The sequence below is a fragment of the Apteryx mantelli genome, chromosome 15 (assembly GCF_036417845.1).
Source record: "Apteryx mantelli isolate bAptMan1 chromosome 15, bAptMan1.hap1, whole genome shotgun sequence".
Classification (NCBI taxonomy): domain Eukaryota; kingdom Metazoa; phylum Chordata; class Aves; order Apterygiformes; family Apterygidae; genus Apteryx; species Apteryx mantelli.
Window position 1 is genome coordinate 24158144 of NC_089992.1, and position 23765 is coordinate 24181908.

A 23765-nucleotide genomic window follows, 5' to 3' on the forward strand; every position below is an offset into this window, starting at 1 on the left:
CCCGGCTCCGCCGCCGCCGCCGCCACCGCCGAGCCCGCCGCCGCCGCCGCCGCGCCGGCTCCGCATGGTGCAGCGGGGCCCGCGGCGCAAGGCAGCGCCCGGAGCAGCCTTCCTCCGCCGGCCCCGGCGCCCCCGCGCTGCCCCGCTCCGCGCCGGGGCGGCCTCGGTCGCGGCGAGGGGAGGCGAGCGTGCGGCTGCCGCTTCCTCGGAGGCAGGGGGGCGTTAAGATGGTGAAAGCTCCCCGGGCGAGAGGGGCTCCGCGGACGCCAGGCCACCAGACTAGGGGGGAGCAGGATGGACAGAGGCGTTGTGGCGGCGAGCCGAGGCCGGTAGGGAAGGATGAACTCCCGCACCTCCCAGGACAGGCAGCCCAGCGGAGACCCCAGCAGCAGCGGCAGCAACTGTAGCAGCAGCAAGAGCAACTGCGAGAGGGAGCGCATCCGGAGCCGCATGAAAATGGTGATCGGGCAACTGGAAGGCATCTTGCAGGAGCTCAAGGAGGTGGCCAAGGAGCTCCGGGAGGTAGGAGAGCCCGGGGCTGGGGGGAGCCGGCCCCGGGGGGGGGGGGGGGAGAAGGGGGCAGGGGCAACGCTCGATGCCACGTCCCCAGGGGGGATCCGGTGTGCGTGCATGGGGCGCGCTGGCAGGTCGCGTTCCCCTCCGAGCAGCCGGTATGTCATCAGCCAGCACGGGGTGCGCGGGCAATTGCACACCCTGCAGGTGACGCGGCCCCGCTCCCCGCTCTCCTCCGCGCCCGAGCGAGCCCTTCACCCGGGTCTGCGAGGCGCCCGGTGCCCCTGCCGTGCCCGGGACGCGTCTGCCTCCAGGGCCGGGCTGGGGGCTGCAGAGCTCCGTCCGACGCGGGGTCAGCTGAGGCAGCGGTGCAGCGCCGGCTGCGAGCGACCTGGAGTCGGCAGGGTGGCACCGCCTGGCTGTTTTGCAGCATGCAATTTCCAAAAATGGGGAAAGGCCACAGCGTGCAAAACCGCTCGTTGACCTTGACTCCAAGCAGCCGCTTGGTTTGCCCGCGGCCGGGCCGCTCGGCGGAAGGCGCTGGGTCGAGCACCCAGCGGGTGCTGGCGCTGGAAGGGGCACCCTGGGTCGCGGAATTGGCCCCAGCAAACATCCCCCCGGTGCCGCCTGTGTTTGTGCCGAACGCGTAGTCTCATGGCGGGGCCCGCGCTGTGCTGGGGGCTTTGGGGGTGTTTGCCGTGCCCCTGCTGAAACCAGGGAGGTGGGTGGGGGCGACGGGTCCCCCGTGCCGGTGGCCTGGGAGGGCCTGCTTGGCCGAAGGCAGCTGGGTGTCGCGCGGCCTCGGAGGGAGCCCACCCTCCGTGGTGTTGCAGAGGGCACCCGAAAAGGCTGGCATCCGGGTGCTGAGGTGTGCCGTCGGACGCGAGCGGGAATCTGCGTAGCCTCCGAGATGCTGAGTACTGCGGAGAAGGTCTCTAACCAGGTGGTGCCACCCCAGCTCCCCGACCCGGTGATTCCCCTCTTTGCCCGGACCCCACGGTCACGCCGCAGGAGCGCCCTTCTCGCTCCCTCCGGCCAAAGCCGCCCGGGAGCGCGTGCAGGGAGCCGGGTTTGCAGGGGGGCTGCAGGCTGGTGGCAGTGCCCGGAGCAGGGGGCATGCATGGATGTTTACCGTAATGCAAAAAAGTGAGTAGCTGTCCTATAGTTTGGCTGTCGGGATGCATTTCTGCTGCTTCCTCTTAGAACGAAAATATATAAAAATATTTTGTGTATAAATATATATATACACACACATACACAGAAGCGTGGCTGGAGTTTCCTGCCGCTGCAGAAGCACAACAACATTTGTTTGCTTGGTAATTTAATGCTGTTGTGGCTCAAAGCTTGGGCCACAAGTCTCCGAAGCCGGGGGGAGAAGGGGACCCGGACGTGACTGATGATTTCGGATGCTTCTGCACAAGCCGTGAACGGCAGCCGCTCGGTAGCCTTGAGCAGAACTTGACAGCTTGCTTTTGGCAGCGGGGCGCGTGTGCGCGTACGCGTATGTGCACCAGATGCACGGACTGAGCCAAACGTGCGCAGGTTATTTCCGGAGCCGTGTGAAGCATCACCTCTCTGCGGGAAGCGGCCCACATTGCGGGAGCGCTCCGGGGCTTCCTGGCATCTTGCCCGTTGTGCGCCAGTGTGCAGGCGGGTGGGAAGCCGGGCCGGGGCCCAGCACCCCGACCCCACCGGCAGCCGGAGCGGAGGAGCCCGCTACCCAGGGTCTTTCCGGTAGAGCCCTGGAGGGGATGCAGAGCTTTACCAGCCCGGCAAGGGGATGCAGGTGAAGCAAACGTTTGCATGGGCATCTCCGGGGCAAAGCCTTACTTACCCCTCGGCGATGCTCAGCAAGAGGCTGTATTCATGCAGGAAGGGGCCAGGAGACACCAGGCAGCAGTGGCTGCTCCAGAGGCAGAGACACCAGGAGAGATGCTCTGGCCAAGGTTGCATGCGTCAGGTTGGCGGGGTCCTCCCAAGCCTCCCGGCGTGGGGGTTTTATCATCCCCTTCTCCCCCGTTTGCCCTGCAGATGCTTCGGTGCCTGGAAGCGATGGAAAGCAGTGAGGTCAACGCAGTGGGAGAGGACTCGGGGGAAGGTGCAGGGCTGGAGGACCCCGCTCCGGGTCCACTGCCCTCCGCCTTCGATTGCTTCCTCGCACCCATGCGCCGACCCAGCCGTCGCGCCGTGCCGCGGCCCTGGAGCGTCAGGGGAGGCTGCTGCAAGGCGCCGGGGAGCCCGCGGGGTGGAAAGCGCCCGGCTCGATAGGGAGCAGCGCGACTTCAGAGCGAGCAGCGCCCGTTAGGCTGCGTTAGCGAGCCGGGCTCGTGGGATCCCCAAAATCCGCCGCACCCTCGGCCATGGCGGGGGTCCCGGGGGAGCTGCCGCAATAAGGGCCGGGTCTTCGGCGAGACTCCCAGCGCCGCCGGGAGCAACGCCCACGAGCCGGAGGTGACATCTCCTGGCCTGAAGTGCCCCGGTGTCCCCCGAGGGACGCAGCGTGTCCTTGGGGATGGCTGCACTTCATCCCTGGCGTTGGAGGGAGGCCACCGCTCCGGGAAAGTCAGCTGCGGGCAGGATCCCGCTGTGCCCCGGAAACCCCAGGGCTGCCTGGATGAGGGAGCTGTGTCTCCCCAGCAGTGCCTGCAAGGACTTGACCCGGCTCTGGCAGAGCCCAAGGTTTCCTCTTGTCCTCCAGCAAAAAACAAACCCCATTAAATAAACCAAAAAGGCCCCGGACTCTTGTAATATCGATGAGGGAACCCAGAGCCTCTTCAGCAAATCTTTGAAGGATTAAAAAATAATAGAAAAAATAAAGAAATCAGAAGGCAGAGCTATTTTCCATCTAGCCCGAGCTCCCTTCACACCGCTCCAAGGGCGTAAAGAGGCCTTTAAAATGGAGCGAAGGTAATTTATGCCCACTTTAATGTCCCTTGCATATAGGGCCATAGATTTTTAAGGCCAGATGGGACCATTATGCTCATACGATCATCTCTCCTGCAGAGCATGGCGAGGGATAAGGGAGACCTGGCGGATGGTGTTGGACAAGTCTCTCGCTTTCCATTTTGCGAGCGAGATTGAGCGCTGGCACGTCAGTGCTGCGCCTTCTGCAGAAGGGAGCTCGGTCTCCCACCGCAGGACCCCCAGCAAAGCAACACCTGCTTGAACCAAGACAGCAAGTTCAGTAGGAGCCTGCGGTCCAGGGTTTAACCCTTGCTGAGCTCGCCCCATCCGCGCTGTCCTTGCCCAAGAGTCCTGTCCTGTAACTGCATCGCAGTTGTTCCGGTGGCAGCGGAGCCCCGTTAGACTGCACTCCTGCAGTGCACGGTGCTGCACAGGCCTGTGCTTGCAGCAAGCTCTTCTGCTGATGAAAGTGAGGCGCAGAGAGGGTTTTCCAGATGGGGGGGGACGACACAGGGTGCCCAGGTCTGGTTTCTGGGTTCCCCCTCCAGCCTGCAGCGGGCTCAAAGGGTGCTGGGATGGGAAATACCTGGCAAGTCAGCTTTTGCTTTCCTGCTCCGTTTCGAAGGCGATTTCTTGCAGCTCGCTGCCCCGTCCGACTTCCAGCCCCGTCTCAGATGGCATGCTGGCGCCTGGTGGGGTCACGGACACCCAGCCAGGAGGGTGTTTTAAGTAACAAGCCCGCGGAGCCAGGCTGATCTGGCCTCGCGTGCCCCGGGTGAGCTGGGTTTGGCTGCCGGCTTCGCCACCGGTTTGCGGCTTGTCCTTCCCGTCACTCGTTCAGGTCTCACGGGCCTCCCTCCTTCCCGCCGCGCGTCAGCGGAGCGAGCCGGGGTCTCCATCCATCTGCTGGGGCTGGAAAGCCCTCGGGCCCCTGTGCCGCGTCCTCGGCGCAGCTCGGCTGCCCAAACCCTCCTGGCGCGCCATCCGGGGCACGCCGGGTCCCCGTCTTAGCTGGGAGAGGAGAGGGAGAGGGGCGCCTCGCGCCCGCCTGCAGCCCCAACACTGACTCAGCTCTCACGGTCGCGGGTGGGAGGAGGCAGACTGGGTGTGTTGCTGTACTTCTGCCAAAAACCCTGCCAGCTCTGGGGGTGGGTGCAAGTTGCGAGCCAGCCCCGTGGCGGCGGCAGGAGCCGTCCCTGCCGGGGAGCTCCGGCGTGCTTCCTGCTGGCGCTGCGGTTCGCCCAGGCGGCCCGTCTACCGGCACGTCTCGGAGCAGAGGGAAGAGGTGGCCCGAGGACGCAGGGGAGGCAGCTCTTGGAGTCCCCCGGTGACATCTTTGGGGTAAGAGGCTCTGGCAGCTGTGCCAGACCCAAGGAAGAGGAGCACTGGAGGGTCGTAGAGCTGAGCTGGGCCCAGCAGGTTCTCACGCTTCAGTGCCTCCAGGCTGGTGGAGCCTGCTCAGCCTCTGCTGAATGCTTCTTTGGGCTACAGACCACCATCGTGCGCCCCGCTCTGCCCCAGCTCCGTGGGAATGCTACCCAACTGCTGGGAAAGGGCATCTGTGGAGAGCTGGCAGCGTGCAAGCCAAGGGGCCGAGCTCAGCCCTGCCTCACGAGGTGGCTTCTCCGTGAGGTGCCATGAAGTGGTATAGTCCAGAGGGGACTTTGGCCCATGGCATCATCCCTGGACACCAGCGATGGCCCAAGCTGTCTCTGTCCAGCTGTAGCTGCCCAAGAGGAGTCCCTTGTAGCACAGAGCTACTCAGCCAAGGTGACCTTGAGCCTGGCCACCAGGGCTTCACTGGAGAGGGGTCCTAAAGTTTAACTGTTCTAAGCAACTTCTGCAGTGCTCCCATAAAACTTCATGGCAAAAACAATCATGGCAATTGAATTCATACAGTGCTGTATAAAACTCGGTGCAACAGCAGGCGCTGGAAACACCATGCAGCGGCACAAATGCTCTCTGTGCAGGTGGCTGCGGTCCGAGCACCAATGGCTTTTGGGGCCCAGTGACTCCAAAAAAACACCACAGCAAGGCAAGCCCAGGGAAACTCCCTCCTGGGGCACTACCAGGGTGCTTTGGGAACACGGGAGTGTCATGCAAACAGTCGTCTGCAGCCGGAAAGACTTACCGTTTTGGTGCTGCAGATTTGGTCGTTGCAGACCAAAGCACAGGAAGGAATTAGCAAACTGAAGGAATCACCTTGCAGCATCCCAGGCACGCAGAGATCCGGTTTTCTCTGTCCCTCCCAGTACCGAGCGGGCATTGGGTTTTAGAGGCTTTGGAAATTCAGCTCCTTGTTTTGTGAATTGATCAGAGCGTGAGCGCATGCGAGCGAGTTATGTGGAAATCTCTTCCAAGCCCACCCAGAAAAGTATATGGTAGACACCGGATGGCAAATTGTAAGCTCTAGGAAATTAGCCCAGTGAAAGAAAAAATAAGCACCTGTGTTTCTCTAGCTCGCACTCAGCGATTCTCTTCTTTGGCTGGAGTCGCCTCCCTCTGCCCAGCTGAAAGCAAGATCGAGCTCCCTCGAGCCAGAGCCGCTTCTGCCTGCTGCTGACGGGCCTGGGGGTTTCTGTGACGAGCGCAAGGCAGGGCTGGATTTTGGAGACTGCAGTGTGTGTCGTTCTGCACCAGGCTGGGTATTGAGCCGTGGGTCCCAGGCAGCCGGGAGATGCCTCCTGTCTGCCTGCTAAGGAGAAAATGCACGATTGGCGCTGCTGGTTTTGCTGTGAAGCCTTTGTGTTTTGGGAGATGAGGCCACCTCAAAATCCACGTTGCGGAGGAGGACTGTGCCCACACATCAGCAGTGTGTTGTGGAGATAGCACAGGAAGGTTGTGGGACCATCAGTATCTCTGCATTCAGGTGTCCCAGCCCCATGGGGTGTCCCGTGCCAGCTTCTGAACCCCAAAGGTGGTGTCAGCCAAGCTGGACAGAGAGGGAGAGGTCTCAGGTTTCTAGCAGCTTCCTGGAAACAAGCAGTTGGATGGAAAGACGGTATTAACATTCCTGGGGGGGGATTCCCAGCTAGCAGCAGCACATCCATTGGTGCTCCTATCTCTCAGGCACTGAAGTAAGGCAGGCGGGAGAGCACAGGCACCCTGCCTGCTGACGGAGCAAGGGCCGGCAGCTCCCTGCCGGAGAGGAGCCAAGGCAGCCCCCTCCCCGGCAGGGCACAGGCCCATAGGGTCTGTGCACAGTGGGCAGAGCCAGGTGCTGGTAGCAGGTCCATTGACACGGCAAGCGATGAACTAGGGCCATCCAGGGAGTCCAGCAAGGAGTAAAAGGAGATGGGGCTAAAGACAGGCCAGGGAACAAGCTACCATGAACATCTGAGAGCCTATCCAGGAGAGGACCTACCTGCAGCACTGATCCAAGGTCCAGCCAGGGTGCAGGGACAGGGCTGGGAACAGGCACCCCTGCAGCACATCCCAGGCAGAGGCTGAAGCCCCAGGCTGAGCTAAATGGTCTCCTGGGCCATGGGCAGGGGGTGGGTGGGGGTCCCAGGTGGGGCTGGTCAGGGCCATTAATGACTGTTAGCACCTTCAGGGCCCTGAGACTTGCAACTCTTTGTTTATTGTTTTGCCCAGGTTGCTTTTTATCAAAAGTTTTAGGAAATGGCCCTTGGAAAAGGGCTATTAAGAGTGTGTCCAGTCGGTACCTGCATGGTCCTCTTCTCCTGGGAGCTCTGGGGTCAGCTGCAGCGAGAAATCAGAGCGGTGGCAATCATCAAAGACCACAGGGGCCGAGGCTGCTGGAAAGCCACGGCGTAGCACCACGGCCGAGCGAGCAGGCTGGGGGCTTGGGCGATGGCAAGAGACACCAGTGCTCGGTGGGGGGAGAGGGACAGAGCCTCCCATCTGATTTACCTGATCAGATGAACACGAGGGGCTGCCAGGTTTCCCATGGGATTTAGGAGCCCCCAGGAAGCACTCGGCGGACGAGCTGCACTGCGGCAGCCACCTGGTCCTGCTGCAAGCACAGCACTCTGCTCGCCTGCCCGGGGAGGTCTCCTGCAGACACCTGGGTGGCGAAAAGAGCAGCAAGTGCAGAAAACACCCCCAGGCCCTGGGAAGGGTGGAGGGACATCCTGCCCTGGGCTGGCCCAGGTCCTGGCTGCTCCATGGCAAGGTGCATTAAGGTCTTCCGCAACAACTGAATTATCCTAGTGCTGTTCCAAACCATCTCTAAGCTTTTTGTGTTTTTTGGGGGGGTTATCTGGTCATCAGGGCCATCAAGAGTTGCCAAGAAGGGGGGAGGCCAAAGCTGCATTTGCTTTTGTGGTTTGCAGGTGCCTGATATCCAGAAAGACCCCTGGCTGCACGGTATAGCCTCGGGTGGTAGCACGCAGCAAAGCTCAGCTCTTGGAGTTGTCACGGCAGGCTGAACGCTGGGCGCGAGGCAAGCGAGGCCACCACGGGACTTTGAACGTGTCCGTTTGTGCAGCTTTCTCCTCTGTCTGGGGCTTTGCTGGTGTGTTTGGTGGGGTGTCCCGTGCAGTAGCGGATCCCCATGATTGACAGTTGCTAAGCACATCCAACCCCAAATCCCGCCCGTGGAGCCTAAAAACCTCCCCCAAGCAATGGTCAGGGGCCCTTGGTATCCTTCTGCTTCCTGGAGATTTTGCAAAGCCCTGGCGGGAGGATCTGGGTGACTCCTCACCATGGGGTGGCTGATGGCTTTGCAGGTCCGCAGGGGACAGACCAGTCTCCCTTAACCACACGGGCTTTGGCTTTACCTTTGCAAAAAAACCCAACAACAACAAAAAACAAAAACACGCCAACAAAAACGCTGTGCAGGCATGAGTGCTTTTACGCCAGGGTAATTCCTGCTCTGCCACCGTTCACCAGCTCCTCGCGCAGCCAGCTCTGGCTCAGATAAGGCATTTTTTTGGTCCATCCCTGCTTCAGCAGCAATTTTGAGTCGCAGCCTCGGCTTGTAGTGGATAACTTGGATTGCAGGATACTCCGGCCAGGGAGGTGCGCTGGGCTCCGGCCGGGAAACGGGCCCGGCCCCGGGGAAGCTGCACGTCGGGAGCAGCGCCCAGCTCTCCTGGGCCCCCGAGCCTCGTCCCCGCTGCTCGCCGGCACCCGGCTAGCTCCGCCGGCCCCGAGACAGCAGGCGACCGCGCGGTTTGGGACCAGAGCTGCTTCGCGGGGGACCTCCCACCCAGGAGTCCGCTTTAATCCCCTCCCGCTCCCCCGGCACCCTCTGCTGAGAGCGATTCCCGTCTGAATGCCGGTAAATCTCCGGGGTTGTTTTACATGTCCATTTTATTCAGGATGATGTTTTACCAGTTTTCTTTTCTCCCACTCTCCTCTCCCCCTCCCTCTCGCTTGCCTTTTGTGTATATAATTATTCCCCAGCACTCCAAGACAGGGCTGTATTATGTGCGGGGAAAATGATTATTAAATCTTTGACTGAAATCGCACACTGGAAGTACAATCACGCAGGAGGCAGGGACTGGAGGCGCTTCCGCCGAGCCGTTCGCACCCCGGCTGCCTCCCGCTCCCCTCCCGCCTGCCGGCCTGGCCCGGGCCCCACACGTGGGGGAAAGGGTCATGCCCCGCATAGGAAAAAACACCGGGAGCTCCCCACCATCCTCCCGGTGAGCCAGGCGAAGGCACTGCCAGGCCCGAGCCCCTTCCCATCCCCGGGGCATCGGTTTGACCGGCGCGGGAAACCAACCGCGGGAAATATTTGGAGGGGACTAAAGGAAATAACCCGACCCATCTTTATCCCCCTGCGTAATACGTTAGCGGTCTGGATACAGCCTCTCAATCCCCCTACACCTCCATGCTGCGGGGACGGGCGCTGTCTCACCCCAGCATCCCCCGGGTACCACCAGGCACCGGAGCAGCAGCAGGATCCGCCAGGTCTCCACGCGTGGTAAAGCGGCTCCGGGAGGTTCCCCAGCTACCGTTTTCAGCGCTGTCTCAAGGTCTTTGGTGGAAGGAAGATCCGAAAATGCTACCATTATGATAAATACCTTAATAATGTTGTAATCAATAGGTGATTAGCCGCAAATGCTTTGAAAAGTTCACGGGAAGAAGGCAGCTTATTATTCTAATAACACATTTTAGAGAGCTATGTGATGATTTTCAACTATTTAGCGGCTGATGATACGGCAAATGATCTAGAGGTCTGTGGTGCACGGGAACAGACAACAGGGCACAATCATTTATACGTGTTGGCTCAGGGAGAGAGGCCCCTGTAACCCTGCTTTCCTTGGCTTGCTTGCAAGCGAGCTCTGATTAATCATTTATTCGCTATTAAATATTTACTCACCTTACCTTCTCTGGAAAGCGTTTTGGGCAACGTGGGAAGGCCCCTTCGCTGGAAAAGTTTGGCTGCTCGGTTGCAGGGGGGCTTTCAGGGGTGGCTGAAGTTGCTATTTTCCCAGCAGAGGAGCGAGGTAGGAGCTGGTTTTCGAGGAAACGGTGCCAGGCGCCTTGGGGCTGACTTGAAGGCGCCGTGCCCGGTGGCATTGCCTTGGGAATGGGGTTTTCTGCCTGGGCCACGTGGGCCCATTGCAGCTCCCTCCGTGCTCGGCCCACAGCGAGGCAGATCAGGGCCAGCACGGGAAGCAGTCGTGTGAGCTGCCTGGGGAACGGCCCGCAGAAACCGCTCTTCCCTCTGCCCCCAGCACGAGCGAGCTTTTCTCTTTTTGCACGGTGGTGGGGAGCATCGCGTGCCCCTTTTGACAGATGGGGATGTGCATTTGAGATGCTCCAGTTCCTGAAAGGACCATCTGAAATCCCCGAGAGCAGCTGGCAGGCCTGGAGGCACCCTACAGGCACTCAGCACACCTGGACTTCAGGTCTGGGGTGCCCTACATTGGACTTTTTGTACAACCAATGTCCCCGAGATCAGAGCCGCGTGGGAGAAGGTGCAGCCACCACCTGAGCTCCCAACCCAACGCTCCCGGCACTGCCCTGTGCTGAGGCCAGGAAACCTGCACGGCTCCCCTGCATTTTATTGCAATGTCTTCTAAAGGAAGAGTCCCCAGTCTGGCGGGGGGGGGGAATAGTTGTTTTGCTGTGGGTTGGGAAAACGCAATTGGACTCTCCGTCCTTGGTTTGCAGCCCATTCTCACGCCATCTGCCAGCTTTTCTGGTGAGCAGCGCACTGCCGACACTGCCTCTCGCTGTGTGAAGTGCAGTCCCTCTTGATTTTCGAAGTGAAGCCCCCACCAAAACGGAGACACTGCTATGGAAAAAAGTACGTTTCAACAAGCCATGATTTTTCCAGCCAAAAAAAAAAAAAGCCATTGAAGAATTCCCAGGCAGCCGGCAGGTGCCCGGCACCCCGTCCTCCCGCCCTCGCAGGGCAGTGGAGCAGCGGCCCCTTTTTGATCATCTCCTTCTGCAGCCCATCCTCTCCTGTAGTCAGAGCAATACGTATTATCAATTACCACCTGCACGGCTCTTCACTGGAGCTGATGAATCCATGCAGCCCATTCAGATGAAGCCTTTGAAGTCCCATCTCTTCCTCCCGCATTGTCCGCTGACTCTCTAGTGGCTTCTCGAGTTTTGAAGAGAATTAGACTGTGAATAGGAAAGAGAGTGGCCAAAATGTCCAAATTCAAGCCACCAAACCTAACTCACAGCTAGAGACCCAAGTGGAAGCTGCCTGATTTACAGCTGAGCTGATTACTTAAACTCTCATTAAGAAAATGTTCCAGCTGTTCAACATCTGGAGCAACCCAGGTATCCAGCTGGGGAAGGAAGTAGCCAATTTGGGACATCCAGGCTTTTATCATAAAACCTCCCGGCTCCCAGTGCTGTTTGAGGGTGTGGGGACCATACCCAAGCCCCCAGGGAGCCCACCCTAGGTCTCACACTGGCAGGGTGAGCAGGTGCTTAAAGACCTTCTCATGAAGGTCTTGAGACAGAAGGGAAAAGGTTTACTTGAAAACTCAGTGATGGAATTGTAGGTCACAGAGTGGCCAAAAGGGAAGGGCATGAAGTTAAAAGTATCTGGCATTTGTAATTACCAGGTGCCAGGCTTGTGGCAATGGTCATGGAGATGGGGAGAAGGCGATGGCCTCCTCTGCAGGTCTTGCTGTGTGGACAAGGACGCGGGGTGGATGGAGGAAGCCAGCGCTGTGGCCAGGCTGGCCTGTTCCAGCCAGCAATGCAATGGCTTTTCTCACTGTGTCAGCAGGGCTCCCAGTTCCCAAAAATACCTCTCCCAGATGGGCTAAATGGTGCAAGTTAGTTCTTCAGGCCTGGGACACTGCCAGGCTTGTTACCTGCCCTTCCCTGTCCTGGAGAGAGTTTTCTCCGGGAGGAGGAGGGTGACAGCTACATCACAGTGGCTGTGATGGTTCACTGAAACACGTAACATCTGGTCAGAGAGCAGGACATGCTGCCGCAGGACTTGCTGCTGCAAGGAGCCCGCACAGGGCTCCAGCCCACGTGTGGGCACTACTGAGATCCACACGATCACAGTGGACAGGAACAAAAATGCAGAAAGAGACATTAAACCCTGTGCTTTGGGACTGACGGTGATCTCTCGAGATGAGGATGAAACCTGCGGAGAAGTGCTTTCTCTGGGGGTCCCTCCGTGCCCATGGGTGGACACACTGCCCAGCCAGGGTCCTCAGAGCAGCATCTCCCAGGTGGTCAGGCTGCAGAAACAGGTGGGAAATCCCAGCTGCACAGCTCCATCCTGCCTTCCCCAGGAGTTGTCCCATGCAGTCACTCAGTCCCATAAGCCGAGCAGGAAATGACTGGATCCACCTCGTGTCCCAACTGGGCCAGCTCAGGCGTTTCTCACAGGGTGGTAATGGAGCATCGTGGTTTCAGAAGAAGGTGGCACGGGGGCTTTTTCCTCCAGGCTGCAGCCTGAGGAAGGCAGGCAAAGGCAGAAAGAGCCGTGGTTTCTCCCTTCTCCGGGGAAGGGTTGCAGGAGCTGGCTGCTGCAGTGAGGAGAGGCTGTAGGAAGCGAGCTAGGCACCTCCCATACTCCATTCGCATCACGTCCTCCCCCTCCGTCGCTCCCGACACTCCGCCGAGAGACTCCCGCAGCCTGGGTGGGGGTGCACGAAATGGGCCCACCACCTCCCCCCCCAGCCTGGGCCAGGACCCCAGCGCCCACGTGACATGGCTGAGGGCTCTCCCACACCGGGTCCCCTTTCTCCTGCAGCTGGGGGAAACCTCCCATGCCTGGGTTCCCAACCTGTGCTGGGCAGACAGGGAATCTGGGTCTGGCCTGCAGGTCCATCCTTCACCCTCAGCTTCATCTCTCCCAGGCCTGTCACCAGGGGTGGCAGATAAGGGACACGTGCCTGGATCCTTCCTCCTCTGTGGTCTCCCTCATGTAATCTTCTGTCTCCGGTAGCTGCCAAAATTGGCACTCACAGAAGCCTCTAGTCTCAGAGGGGGAAACTGAGGCACAGAGCAGGGACAGGTTCTGCCCAGGTGCTCCAAGATGGGGTCAGACCCCACGGCATTTCATCCCTTGTTGCGAGCAGCAGGACACGCTCTTCCCCCAGCACTGCGCGGGCAGTTCGCCGGATGCTCAGTACGAAGCTAAGCAGCGACTCGCATTAAGGGGTTTAGCTGGAGGGTGTCACCCCCACGGCCATCCTTGGAAATAAACGGGCTGTTAGGGACCCGTGCGGGGAGGAAAGCTCTGGTCTTCGGGGTGGGGACGGGCTGGGCAGCTCTGCAGTTTTGCTTCGCGCCATCTCCGCAGCACTCCAGCGACGGCAGGGTCCGCAGGCACCCGGTCCCGTCCCTTCGCCCGTGCTCTGCCTTGCACCGGCTCTTCCTCCTGCTGCGCCAGGCTCGGTGCTGGGGGAGATTGGTTTCGTTCGCCTAAATAACATCGCAGTGCCGGGCTGGTTCCTCCTTCCTGCCCTTTTCAGGGCAAGGATGAATTGCCCACTGCGTGCTTGCAAGCGGGGGGGATGAGCAGAGTTACCCCACCAAGGGTGGGACGAGCCCTCCCGCAGCTCCGCCGGGGATGGAGCGATCCCGGTCCCCTGCGCAGACGGTGCAGTACCACCTCTGCGCTCACCCAGCCTTCGCGGGAGCAAAACCGCTCAAAGCAGCGTTGAGCATTACAGTGCCAAAACGGTGCGAGATAAACATCAGAAAGGCTGGGAGCTGTCAGACTTCGGGATTTAAGCCGATCTCTAAGTAGCTGCAAACAAGGTGAAGCCTAAAGGCGAGGGAAGAGGAGGGCATCGCCCTTTTGGCACCCAGGGGTCACCCGGTGGCACATGCAGGGACAGCCCGGCTCTCCTCTCCGTTCGCAGGTGACAGAGCCACCCCTTACCTTCACGGGCAGCGAGACCTTCGCCGGGGTCTCGCCGGAGACCCCCCAGCCCAGGCAGGGGAGAGGGGCTGGCGTCCGTCCCCTGCTCCCCCGGCTCCAGCGATGATCATCTCTGCTGAAAGACTCTGACGGTCTGCCCTGCCGTGGGAAGGAGAACAGCAGGGAGGAAAGACCAAATCCTACTTTACATTTAAATCCAGGCCTCAGCAGGTACCAAGTGTCACATAGGTACTTAATACCCCACCACCACCCGGTTAAAATAGAAGGAGCCAGGAGAGCGCTCCTAAAAATAGCCCAGAGCGAGCCACGGCTGATGTGACACTCATCCCCACGTGCCGCTGTGGGGACAGGGAGGAGCACAGGTGCCGGTGGCTCGCACGGGAGCTGGCGGTGGGGAAGGAGATGGGGAGACGTGCTTTGTCCCTGCGCCACAAAGCCCAAATCCCAGCCTCCAGCCAGTGCCCCTGGGAACACGCGCTGACACGCTGAGAGCCCTCAGCCCCGACCCTTTTAATTAAGGGGGGGGTAGGAAAAAAATCCCCCATTGCTGCTGGGAGGGAGGGACCTGCCGGATTCAACTCGCTGGATTTTGGAGGTCCAGGGGTAAAGCGCTGGGAGAAGTTTCTCCTGAACCTGGTGCTGTAATTGCTGGTCTGAGAAGCAACTGGGGCAGAGCCTTCCCAAAACGGAGGTGATCTCATTTTAGCCGAGGGTTTCGGTGAAACCATTTTCTGCCTTATTAAAAAATAATAATAGCTGGGTGTTTCCCAGGGACAGCTCGTTTCTCCGTTTTCCCAATTCCTTTTTGTCACTGCAAGAGAAGAGGTCACATGCTCTTCCCCCCCACCCCTTTTTCTCAAGTTTCTCCCCTTCTCCCTCAAAGGGAAAAAAAGGGGGATGGGGGAAGAGGGATGGCTGGGCAATGGGAACAGAAGCAATTGTCTTTTCTAACTTGGAAAGTTTCTTGCAGATGCTGGGGTCACACAGTGTCTGCTGGCTGGGAGGCTCAAACAGGGGTCCCACTTGGCTGACAGCAGCCTTCAAAGCCAAAGCATTACTGTGAGACACCTTCTAGCGAAGGACCAATTAACCCCTGCCAGCCCTTCCTGGGCTGCTTGTGCAGACAAGGGTCAAACAGGCAAAAAAGAGAAAATCCAAGTCAATGGGAGAGGGAGAAAAGCTTAGGTAAAGCATGTGTGTACTTACACACACACACTTTCCACTGTCGCATGGTGGCCCCGTCCGAGAGCAGCAAGAGCAGGGCTGCCCTCAAGGGGGATGAGCCAGGAGGGACCAGCCACAGGGTCTATCAACAGCCCCAGATGCAGCAAGCGATGAACCAGGTCTGCAGGCCACCCAGGAGACAGGACCAGAGACAGAACTTGAGACAAGCTACTTGCAATGCAGGGCTGAGGTCCATCCAGGAGACAGGGCTGGAGACAAGGCTATGACATAGGCCCACAGTCCATCCAGGAGACAGGGCTGTAGAAAAGACTACACATACATCCAAGGGGTCCATCCAGGAGATGAGCTACTTACAGCACAGGTCCAAGGTCCATCCAGGACACAAGGGCAGAAACAGGCACCCCACAGCAGAGCTCAGAAAGGCAAATGAGGCCCCACCTGAGCTTAAATGGGCTCCTGGGCCCCTGGGCAGGAGGTGGGTGGAGGTCCCAGGTGGGGCTGGTCAGGGCCATTAATGCGTGCTAGTGCCCTCAGGGCCCTGACAGCCCCCGGCATCTCCAAAAAGGGGCTTTGCTCCTCCTCTCTGAGTGCTTAGGGCCTGATGGTTGGAGTGCTCCTCTAATTTCCAACCAGAACTTGATCCTGGCAAGGTTGCGCCCCTTCTTCCCTGGAAAGATGTTGTCCTACCCCTTATATTGCCGCAGTGTTACTGGCCAACATGCTCCTAGACAGCAGTCCTTGGCACCTTGGCCTGGATTTTCCTGGTGAGACAAACCCGAGCAACTCCTGGATGCCCCAAGTGCTGCCCTCCCCATCTGCACCGCTCAGGGACACCGGCCAGGCTGGCAGCTGGCTCCGCTGGTGGCCCAGGCGCCATGGCAGGAACGCAGCAGCAAGCCAGCAGCCCACACCACCTGCTCACCGCATGTGCCAGCCCGGTGCTCTCATCAAGGTCAAGAAAAACTGCAGCCTAGGATTGTTTTTTTTTTCCCGAGCGTATCCGTACCACGTCACCGGGATTTTGTGTAGGAGCAGCTGGGGCAGGGCATCCTTCCCTGCCAGGGACTGGGGTGGCCAAGGGGGGAGTGAAGGGAGCTCCCCTCCCTCCCCCGCCCTATTTGCTGGAAATAGGGACCACGCCAGTGTGGATTTGCCCTTGCTATGGCCAGGGCAGGACCTGCTCTGCCCGAGGCTGGAGGTGAGGTGCTGGCACAGCACCCCAAGGGGACACATGGAGGAGCTGAGCGTCAGGGCAAGCAAGCAAGAGTGGGTCCAGCAGTGCGGCTACCCCTCTGCCCTGGGGCCAAGGGACACCCCGCTTGCAAAGAGGGGACGTTCGCCAGCCTCTGCTGGGAGCCTCAGGGAGGGCAGGGAAGGAGGAGCATTTAGGGAGGGCAGCGGCAGGGCAGGAGGCAGAGCCCCGGCTGCCCGCGGCCAAGGGCAGCGGGAGAGCTGTGCTGCGACGGGTCCTGCCTGCGGTCAGCAGGGCTCATTTCTGCCGCGATCGGCTGCTGTGAACGTTGCTTTGGCTTTGCCCTTTGCAGGTCCAAGTTCAGTACTTCCTTCCTTCAGTTCTTCCTTCCTTCCATCCTTCCTTCCTTCTTTCCTTCAGTCCTTCCTTCCTTCCATCCTTACTTCTTTCCTTTAGTCCTTCCTTCCTTGCTTTCTTCCATTCTTCCTTCCATCCTTCCTTCCACCCATCCATCCTTCCTTCCATCCTTCCTTCTTTCCTTCCTTTTTCCCATCTTTGGGTCCCTCCTTCTGTCCTTCCTTTCTTTCCAATTGGAAAACTCATGGTTTATTTCCACCAGGAAAGAAGGAGCTAGGAAAGAGCAGGGGAAGGAGAAGGAAGGGAAGAGAAAGGCAGTAATGAAAACTAACAAGCAAAACATTTGTGCTCAGAGAAACTGCCTGAAAAATGCCAGCAAAAGTGCTTTTTTGCTACCAAATGATGGGTGTTCAGGGAGGGCTGGGGAGTAGCTGTAGCAAAAATAATCTCAGGGCAGCGGTGCGAGATGTGGAGCTGGATTTAGCCGGGAGGAGGACACGGCATCCCGTGGGAGGACCCAGGGAGCCGGGGAGCTGCTGGGCTCCTCCGAAGTGACCACCCTGACGCTGAGCCGGGGCTTGGGGAGCTGGTGTCCTTAATGGGCCTCCTGCTAACAAGCTTTTCCCTTTATAGCTTTGCTTCCCTTTATGTTGGGAAAGGTTCAACCCTGGAAAGGAGGCCCCAAGCAACTATGGGATTGCAAAGGAGAAGTTGGGGGGGGGGGGTGGACGATTCAGTCACTGCAACACTGGGCCAAGACATCCGTGCTTAATTGCAGGCAGCCAAGCATCCATTCCTGAGCATAACCTGTCCTTGTGTCCATCCAGCAAACTCCTGGCTGGATGGAGGGATTGCCACAAGCAATGTGCCCACCAAAAGTGCCCGTGTTCAGGGCAGAGGTTCTTACCCGATCAAAAGTCCAAGGTGTCGCCTCACTTTGACAGAATCCGGGCAAACTCTCCCCAAAGCACTCCTGGCCAACGAGGGGGCCACAGCACCACCGTGCCTGCTGTTGTTCAGAGTTTGCAGGGTAAAACGCCGGCATCGAAGCGAGCCTGAGGTGCTTGCGCACGCAGACGCCCATGCCGGGGTGAAATGCAGAATGCGGCACCGGGCGCACAAGTGGGTGCAAGCGAGGGCGAGTGCCAGCACTCCTGGGTCCTCATCTCCACTGCCGTGCCGTTACGGCAGGCAAATCCCTTTGCTCCCCAAGCCGCGATGCCGACTCTGCCTTTACGGGGTTGGAGAGGGGCGTCCATCTGGCAGCCGCTTTGCGAGGAGCCGGGGCAGCATTGAGCGCAGCCGCGAGGCGACCAGCCCGTTGCCGCTGCTGCCGTCCGGTCTGCACAGGGGCGATGTGTGTCCCCCCCCTGCCCAAGGCTGACGGGGTGCGAGCCTGGGGCTCGGCCCCCCCACCCCATCTGCCTCGGCCCCCCGCCAGGCTGGCGGTGCTCTCGGCAAGGAGGGCGCGGGCCCTCTGCCAGCTCCCCCGGAGAGGCGAGCGCGGAGGGGGGGGCAGGAAATCCAGCCACCCTGCCAAAAATATGCACTTAAAAGTGCTGCTGATTTTAATTTTCGCTTCGTGTGCTGCCTCCCACATAAGAGAAATGCCACACACACACGCACACACACACACACACACACGCACACACGCACACACAGACGCACGCGCGCACACGGAGCCGTACGGAAATATCAGCCAAGAAATAACACGCTTCACCCGGAGGCAAAGCGAAGGCAAGGCTCGGCGCAGACGTAACGCCAGCGGGTGCTTGGGTGGAAACGGGGAGGGGGGGTATTGCTCAGCCCCTGCGTGAGCCTGGGCAGGATTAGTCCCCGGCTGTGCTCGGGGCCTGGCAGATCTGGCCTGAAAGCCCTCGTCCGCCGAGGGTGCGTCGGGTGCGCTAGGCGGGGGGGGTGAAGTCGAGGGTGGTGGATCGGAGCCCTGCAGAGCCGACCGCCCGCGGGCTCGCCGCGGCGCCGGGTGCTGCCCAGCCGAGGCACCGGGACAGCCCTGCCCCGGCCGGGTGCGGGCAGAGGGCCGGGAGCGCTTCTGCCCCCCCCCCCCGTTTCGTGGGCAGGGGAGCGGATGCACGGAGGAGTCGCTCAGGTCCGCGCAGGGCCTCGGGCTGAGCCGGGAAGGCGACCCAGCTGTCCGACCATCTGCTCGGCGCCTTGCGAGCCCCCTCGTCCTCCCGCTGCAGCCCGCCGCGCCTGTGCCGCCTCTCCCCCGCCCGGCTCTGCCCGTTCGGCCGTCCCCGCCGCACGGAGCCGTGGTGCCCGAGCTCCTCGCTGTGCTCCCGCGTGCCGGCGCGGCGCCGTGTCTCCGTGCGCACGGCACAGCGGGAGTGCAGCGATTTGCCCCCATCGCCAGGGAGCCGAGCAAGCCTGGGGCTGGGATCTGGCTTGCCCAGGTCCCCCTGCATCCCATCTTCTCCCACTGCTGGAGATGAGAGCAGATTGGGAGGTAATGCTGCCTGCCTCGCTCCTCACTCAGCGCTCAGCGCCCTGCTCCATCCCTGACCCGGCCACTGCTGGTCCAGCGGGAAGATCCAGCAGCACATCCTGGTGGGAAAAGGTTCAGTTGTCCTGCAAACTTGAGCTCAGGGGCCATCTTCTGCAGTTACAGCCTGCCCACACTGAGCTGACGGTGTCCGTTAGCTTGTTCTGCATTTACCCCCATCACGCTCAGCATCAGCATCATCCCTCCCAGTTCGGTTCGGGCAGGTGTGGTTCAACTAGCTTGTCTCCAAGTGGGTTTTTGCTATGCATCATGCCAAAATCACGGGGGAGTAGTGAGACTCACATCGCTGGTCCACGAAGGTCCCTTGATCCTTGTGAAACGCCCAGCGGTGGCTCTGAGGTGGCTGACAACTTGCTTCTGAACAGCTTTATGGTTCTCTAATCTGGAAGCAGGACCCCCGTTCTTTGAATCAGAATTAAAAGCCATGAGACTACTTGTCAAGGTCTTCTACTGGTGCCCTGCTCATGTTTGCCAGGAGAGAGCGGGCCCTCTTGTTAGCGAAAGCAGTCTAAATCAAGTCGTGATCAAAACAAATATCTTGCTTTAATTAACTGGAGGATGTGCAGGTGTTCATGAGATAAGTGCTATGAAAGTTCAACAACTTGATCTGTATTTGTGAAGGGAAAAACCCTGTTCCAAGCTTGGCATCTGCTTCTGATCATACCCTTCAGACTGATACTGCAGTAGCTAACAACATCTTTAGGGACTCATGACGCCAGTTGAAAATTTTTAGCAAACAACTTCTGATCTCCAGAAACCACACTTTCCATGATCAACATGTCTCATGTCATTCAGAAAACGGCTTTTATGTAAACAAAAGAATTGAAGGGGGATGTCCAAATGGCGATGACCCTGTTACTTTAGAAAGCCCCCCCAAACACCTACCTTCCCTGAAGGTGCTGAGCGAATACCAAATCCGGGGACTATAACTTTCTTCCAGATTTCACTTTGTTCTGATCTATAGTCCTGACTCCAAAAATAAATGCACAATTATCCTATAAAAGCAAATATCTTGACCTTAAAAGTGATATTCAAGAACACATCACAGCATTAGCAGAATGACAGCTAATGTAATCGTGAACAACAACTGAACATCTCAGCAAATCTGAGCAGAGTTTGTTCTCCATCAAATCAAGATGTCTGGCGAAGACCAAGGCCCTGACTTGAGCCTTCACAGAAAAGTGACCTCTTGGTTCTCTCTGACTGAACCTCTGTCCAGGACAGCTGACCAAGGCTTGTAATAGACACATATTTCCCAGTCCCTTCTGTGGTGGCAAACGTCCTGGTGAGCCACCCAGACTTCCTCTGGGCAAGGCCATGCTGCCACGTTCACCCATCACAGGAGCTGGTGTGCTTCACGGGTGAAGTCACTGCACCAAAACTTCTGTCCCTTCCTACCGAGTTGGGTCTCCTCGTGCTTGTAGGCAGCTATGGCCATGGACCCGGACCCCAGGAGACTGCAGGACAGCGCCATTCCCAGAGCCCCGTGTCTGAGAGAGGGCCACCCCCAGTGAAGGTGCGCGAGGAGCCACTTGGGGGGAGCTGTGGGGCGGGAGAAATGGGGCACCTGCACCCAGTGCCACGGCTAGGCACTCGGCGAGGGGGGCGTAGCACTGGCTGCCCGACCCAGCGATCAGGAGCACGTCCACGCTTTACATCTAGCCCCTCTTTAACCTATTTCTCCACCTGGGCAGGCGTGCTGCCGCCTTCTCTTGGGGCACGCAGGCCTCTTCCACCATCTGTAGCCCCTGAGGTGCCTCCAGGGCCTTGGGCAGCGCTTCGTGGCCATCTGCTCAGGCGGTTTGCAGCGGTCCTGGGTATCCAGAGAGCTTGCGCAAGGAGTTAAGCGTTGCCCGACGAGCGGAGGGAGGGCAGGAAGCCCAGGCACGGGCCGGCTGGTTCGCTTCCGGGCCTTGGGAGGCTCTGGGCGACCCCTGGACATAGGGGTGGCCAACCTGCAGCTCCTGATGGTCACGCTCGGCTCCGCGCTGGCGCTCGCTGGGGGCCCACCACGGGCGCTGAGGCTGCCTGGTCGCCCTGAGGCCCAGCTGTACCCCGGCACGTCCGCCTGTCCTCGCCAGCAAGGACCTACGGAAAACAGCCCTCGCTGGGGTGGAGCTCGAGCTCCCGGGCGCCTGCTCTCGGCCGCGGGCCGAGCGAGTAGCCGGGGGCTCTGCTTTTTATTCCTGCAGCGGCCTCGGAACCGCGAGCCGCCAGGCTCCGCGCGAGCTGGAACGGGAACTAGGACATGACGGTCTATTGTGTTAAATTTTTAAGGGCTTGTTTTATTCATGCCCGAGAAGCGACTGCCGCGGCGTGCTCCCGGCCCGCCCCGCGCCAGCGCGTGTCCCCGCCGCGGTCCGCGCTGCGCGGGGCGTCCGGCTCCCTCGGCAGCGCTTGTCGCGGCACTGCAGCAGGCCCGGCTGGAGGTCGAGACGCGCAGGGACATGGGGACGGGGCACGCCGCCGGCACGCTCGGACGGCAGCCCCGTCTCAGGGGACGCGCGCCCGGCAGCACAGGAGCACCGGCGGGGAGAGACGGGCGCTGCGGGTCCAACCCGCTCCCTATCCCCCGGGCTCCGGTGCTTAGTAATGGCATAAGCAGCTGCTGGGCGGCCCGTGCCAGGGAGAGAGGATTTGGGACTGAGCTGCCTCCTCCCCTCGGTTCCTGCTGGGGGATCCCCGGAGCAGCTCCCGGCTTCTCCTCCCTGCCGAGAGTCGCCCTACCTGGCTCCGCTGAGAGCGGGGCTGAGACCCTCCCAGCTCATCTCACGGGTGGCGGCCACGGGGTGCTGGCGAGCCGGACTCGGCGCCCCCGGGCCGGTGACAGAGGGGTGCACGGCCGGCGGAGCGGGGTGTCGGGAGCCCCCGGGGCGGGCGCAGGGGGCCGGGGCCGCCCGCCCACCCGCCCGCCCGCGCTGCCCGCCCTGTCCGCCCCGCAGGTGGTGAGCCAGATCGACCGGCTGACGTCGGATTTCGAGTTCGAGCTGGAGCCGGACGACTGGACCACGGCGACGGCGAGCAGCACGTCGAGCAGCGAGAAGGGCGGCGGCGGCGGCGGCGGCGGCGGCGCGGAGCTGGGCCAGCTGGACCTGCTCGCCTCCGACATCCTCTCCGACAGCTGGGAGTTCTGCTCCTTCCTGGAGGCCTCCACCCCCTCGGACTCAGGCGACGGCCCCGAGCCGCCGCCGCCGCCGCCGCCGGGCCGCCCGCCCGACTACCGGCTGATGAACGGCGGCGCGCCGCTGGCCAACGGCCCCCGCGGCGGGACGCCCGACTCGTCCAGCGAGGAGGCCTTCGGCGCGGCGCCCGGCCCCCGCGCTCCGCACCCCCGGCCGCCCGGCACCCGCGAGCGCGTCCGCTTCAGCGACAAGGTGCTCTACCACGCGCTCTGCTGCGACGACAACGACGACAGGGACGGCGCCGCCGCCACCCCCTCGCCGCCGCCGCCGCCGCCGCCGGGCACCGCGGAGCCCCGCAAGGTGCCGGCCGGGCCGCCCGCCGCCCACCCGGCCCTGCTGGCGCCCCGCCGGCGGCCGCCCACCAGGAGCAGCGGCACGCAGACCGTGGCCGACAAAAGCACCCAAACGGCGCTGCCTTACGTCCCGGCCAAGCAGAAAATCAAAAACAAGAACTGACCCCCACCGCCGTCGCCGCCGCGGCCCCGGGTGGGCTGGAGCCAAGGGCGGGGGGCCGGGGTGGGCCGGGGGCCTGGGGAGGGACAGAATTATAAATATATATATATATATATTTAAATAAATCAATAACTGATAATAAACACAACGTGCAAAGGTGGCAACGAGGAAAAACGTCCAACTACCTAACCGTCTTTTTCGAGGCTCAGGGAATTTTCAACTGTTTTGTGGACGGAAGATTCAGATCTCAATAAACCGTACCTAACAAACGGCATCAAAATCAAAATAGCGGAGCTATATTATAAGTATATACGCGGGCCCCGAGAGAGGCGAGCCCGCGGAGGGCCGAGCCAGCGAGGCGGGGTGCGCCCCGGGGACCCGGGGACGGGCGCGTGGCCAGCCCGGGGGGCGCACGGGCCACCGAGCGCGGCCGTCGCGGGGCCCCGGCGATGCCCCGAGCCTGCCAACCCCAAATCCGGGCAGCGAGTGCCCCCCGCGAGCACTCGCCGGAGAAATACCGGGTGGGAAAAGCCTTTCGCCCAGATTGCATCATACATCACACACACATATATATATATAAAAAAATCTCGGCTTGTGCGAAATGCTTCCAGGAAACAAGAAATACAAAAGTGTTGCCGTTCCCCCGGGGACTGGGGAAGCAGCTGGAGGCCGGGTTCGATTTGCTTTAAATTGCTGTGTGGGGCTTGCGCGCCGCTTGTTGCTCTTCCCTGCTTCAGCGGCAAAAGCAAACGGGGGGGGCAAGGGCCGGCCGCACCGCGGGCGCAAGGGGGTGACACCCGGGGGGACGTTATCGGCGCCGGGGAGAGGCGACCCGGGGTGCTCGGGGCCCGGGTGCTGCTGCGGGGCTGAGGGGGGAGCTGTGGGGCCGCCAGCCGGGGCTGGGGGGGCCTTCAGCTGCACCGCCATCCTCTTCCTCGGTGCCGCCGCCGGCACCGCGGGATTTCCCTGCGGCACGGGGCCGCGGCACCTCCGCTCTGCTCTGCCTATCGCTCTCCGTGTCAACAGCTGGTTGCTTATTTATTTTTATGAGCTTTTCCCCGCCCGGCCCCATTTCCAAGGCGTGATGAATAGATGCAGCTTTGTTCTTTAATAACTCACTGTGAAGGATGCCAGGAAGAGCACGAGGAAGAGATTCGGAGGAGC

General features: G+C 60.5%; 1 protein-coding gene across 1 annotated transcript; it reads left to right on the forward strand.

Moving 5' to 3' along the window:
* The first annotated feature begins 42 nt into the window (after positions 1-42).
* INSYN1 (inhibitory synaptic factor 1) lies at positions 43-22668 on the forward strand. Its single transcript, XM_067305572.1, has 2 exons — positions 43-522; positions 21909-22668. The coding sequence occupies exons 1-2, from the start codon at positions 340-342 to the stop codon at positions 22602-22604; spliced, it is 879 nt and encodes a 292-aa protein (XP_067161673.1). The 5' UTR covers positions 43-339; the 3' UTR covers positions 22605-22668.
* Positions 22669-23765: the final 1097 nt, after the last annotated feature.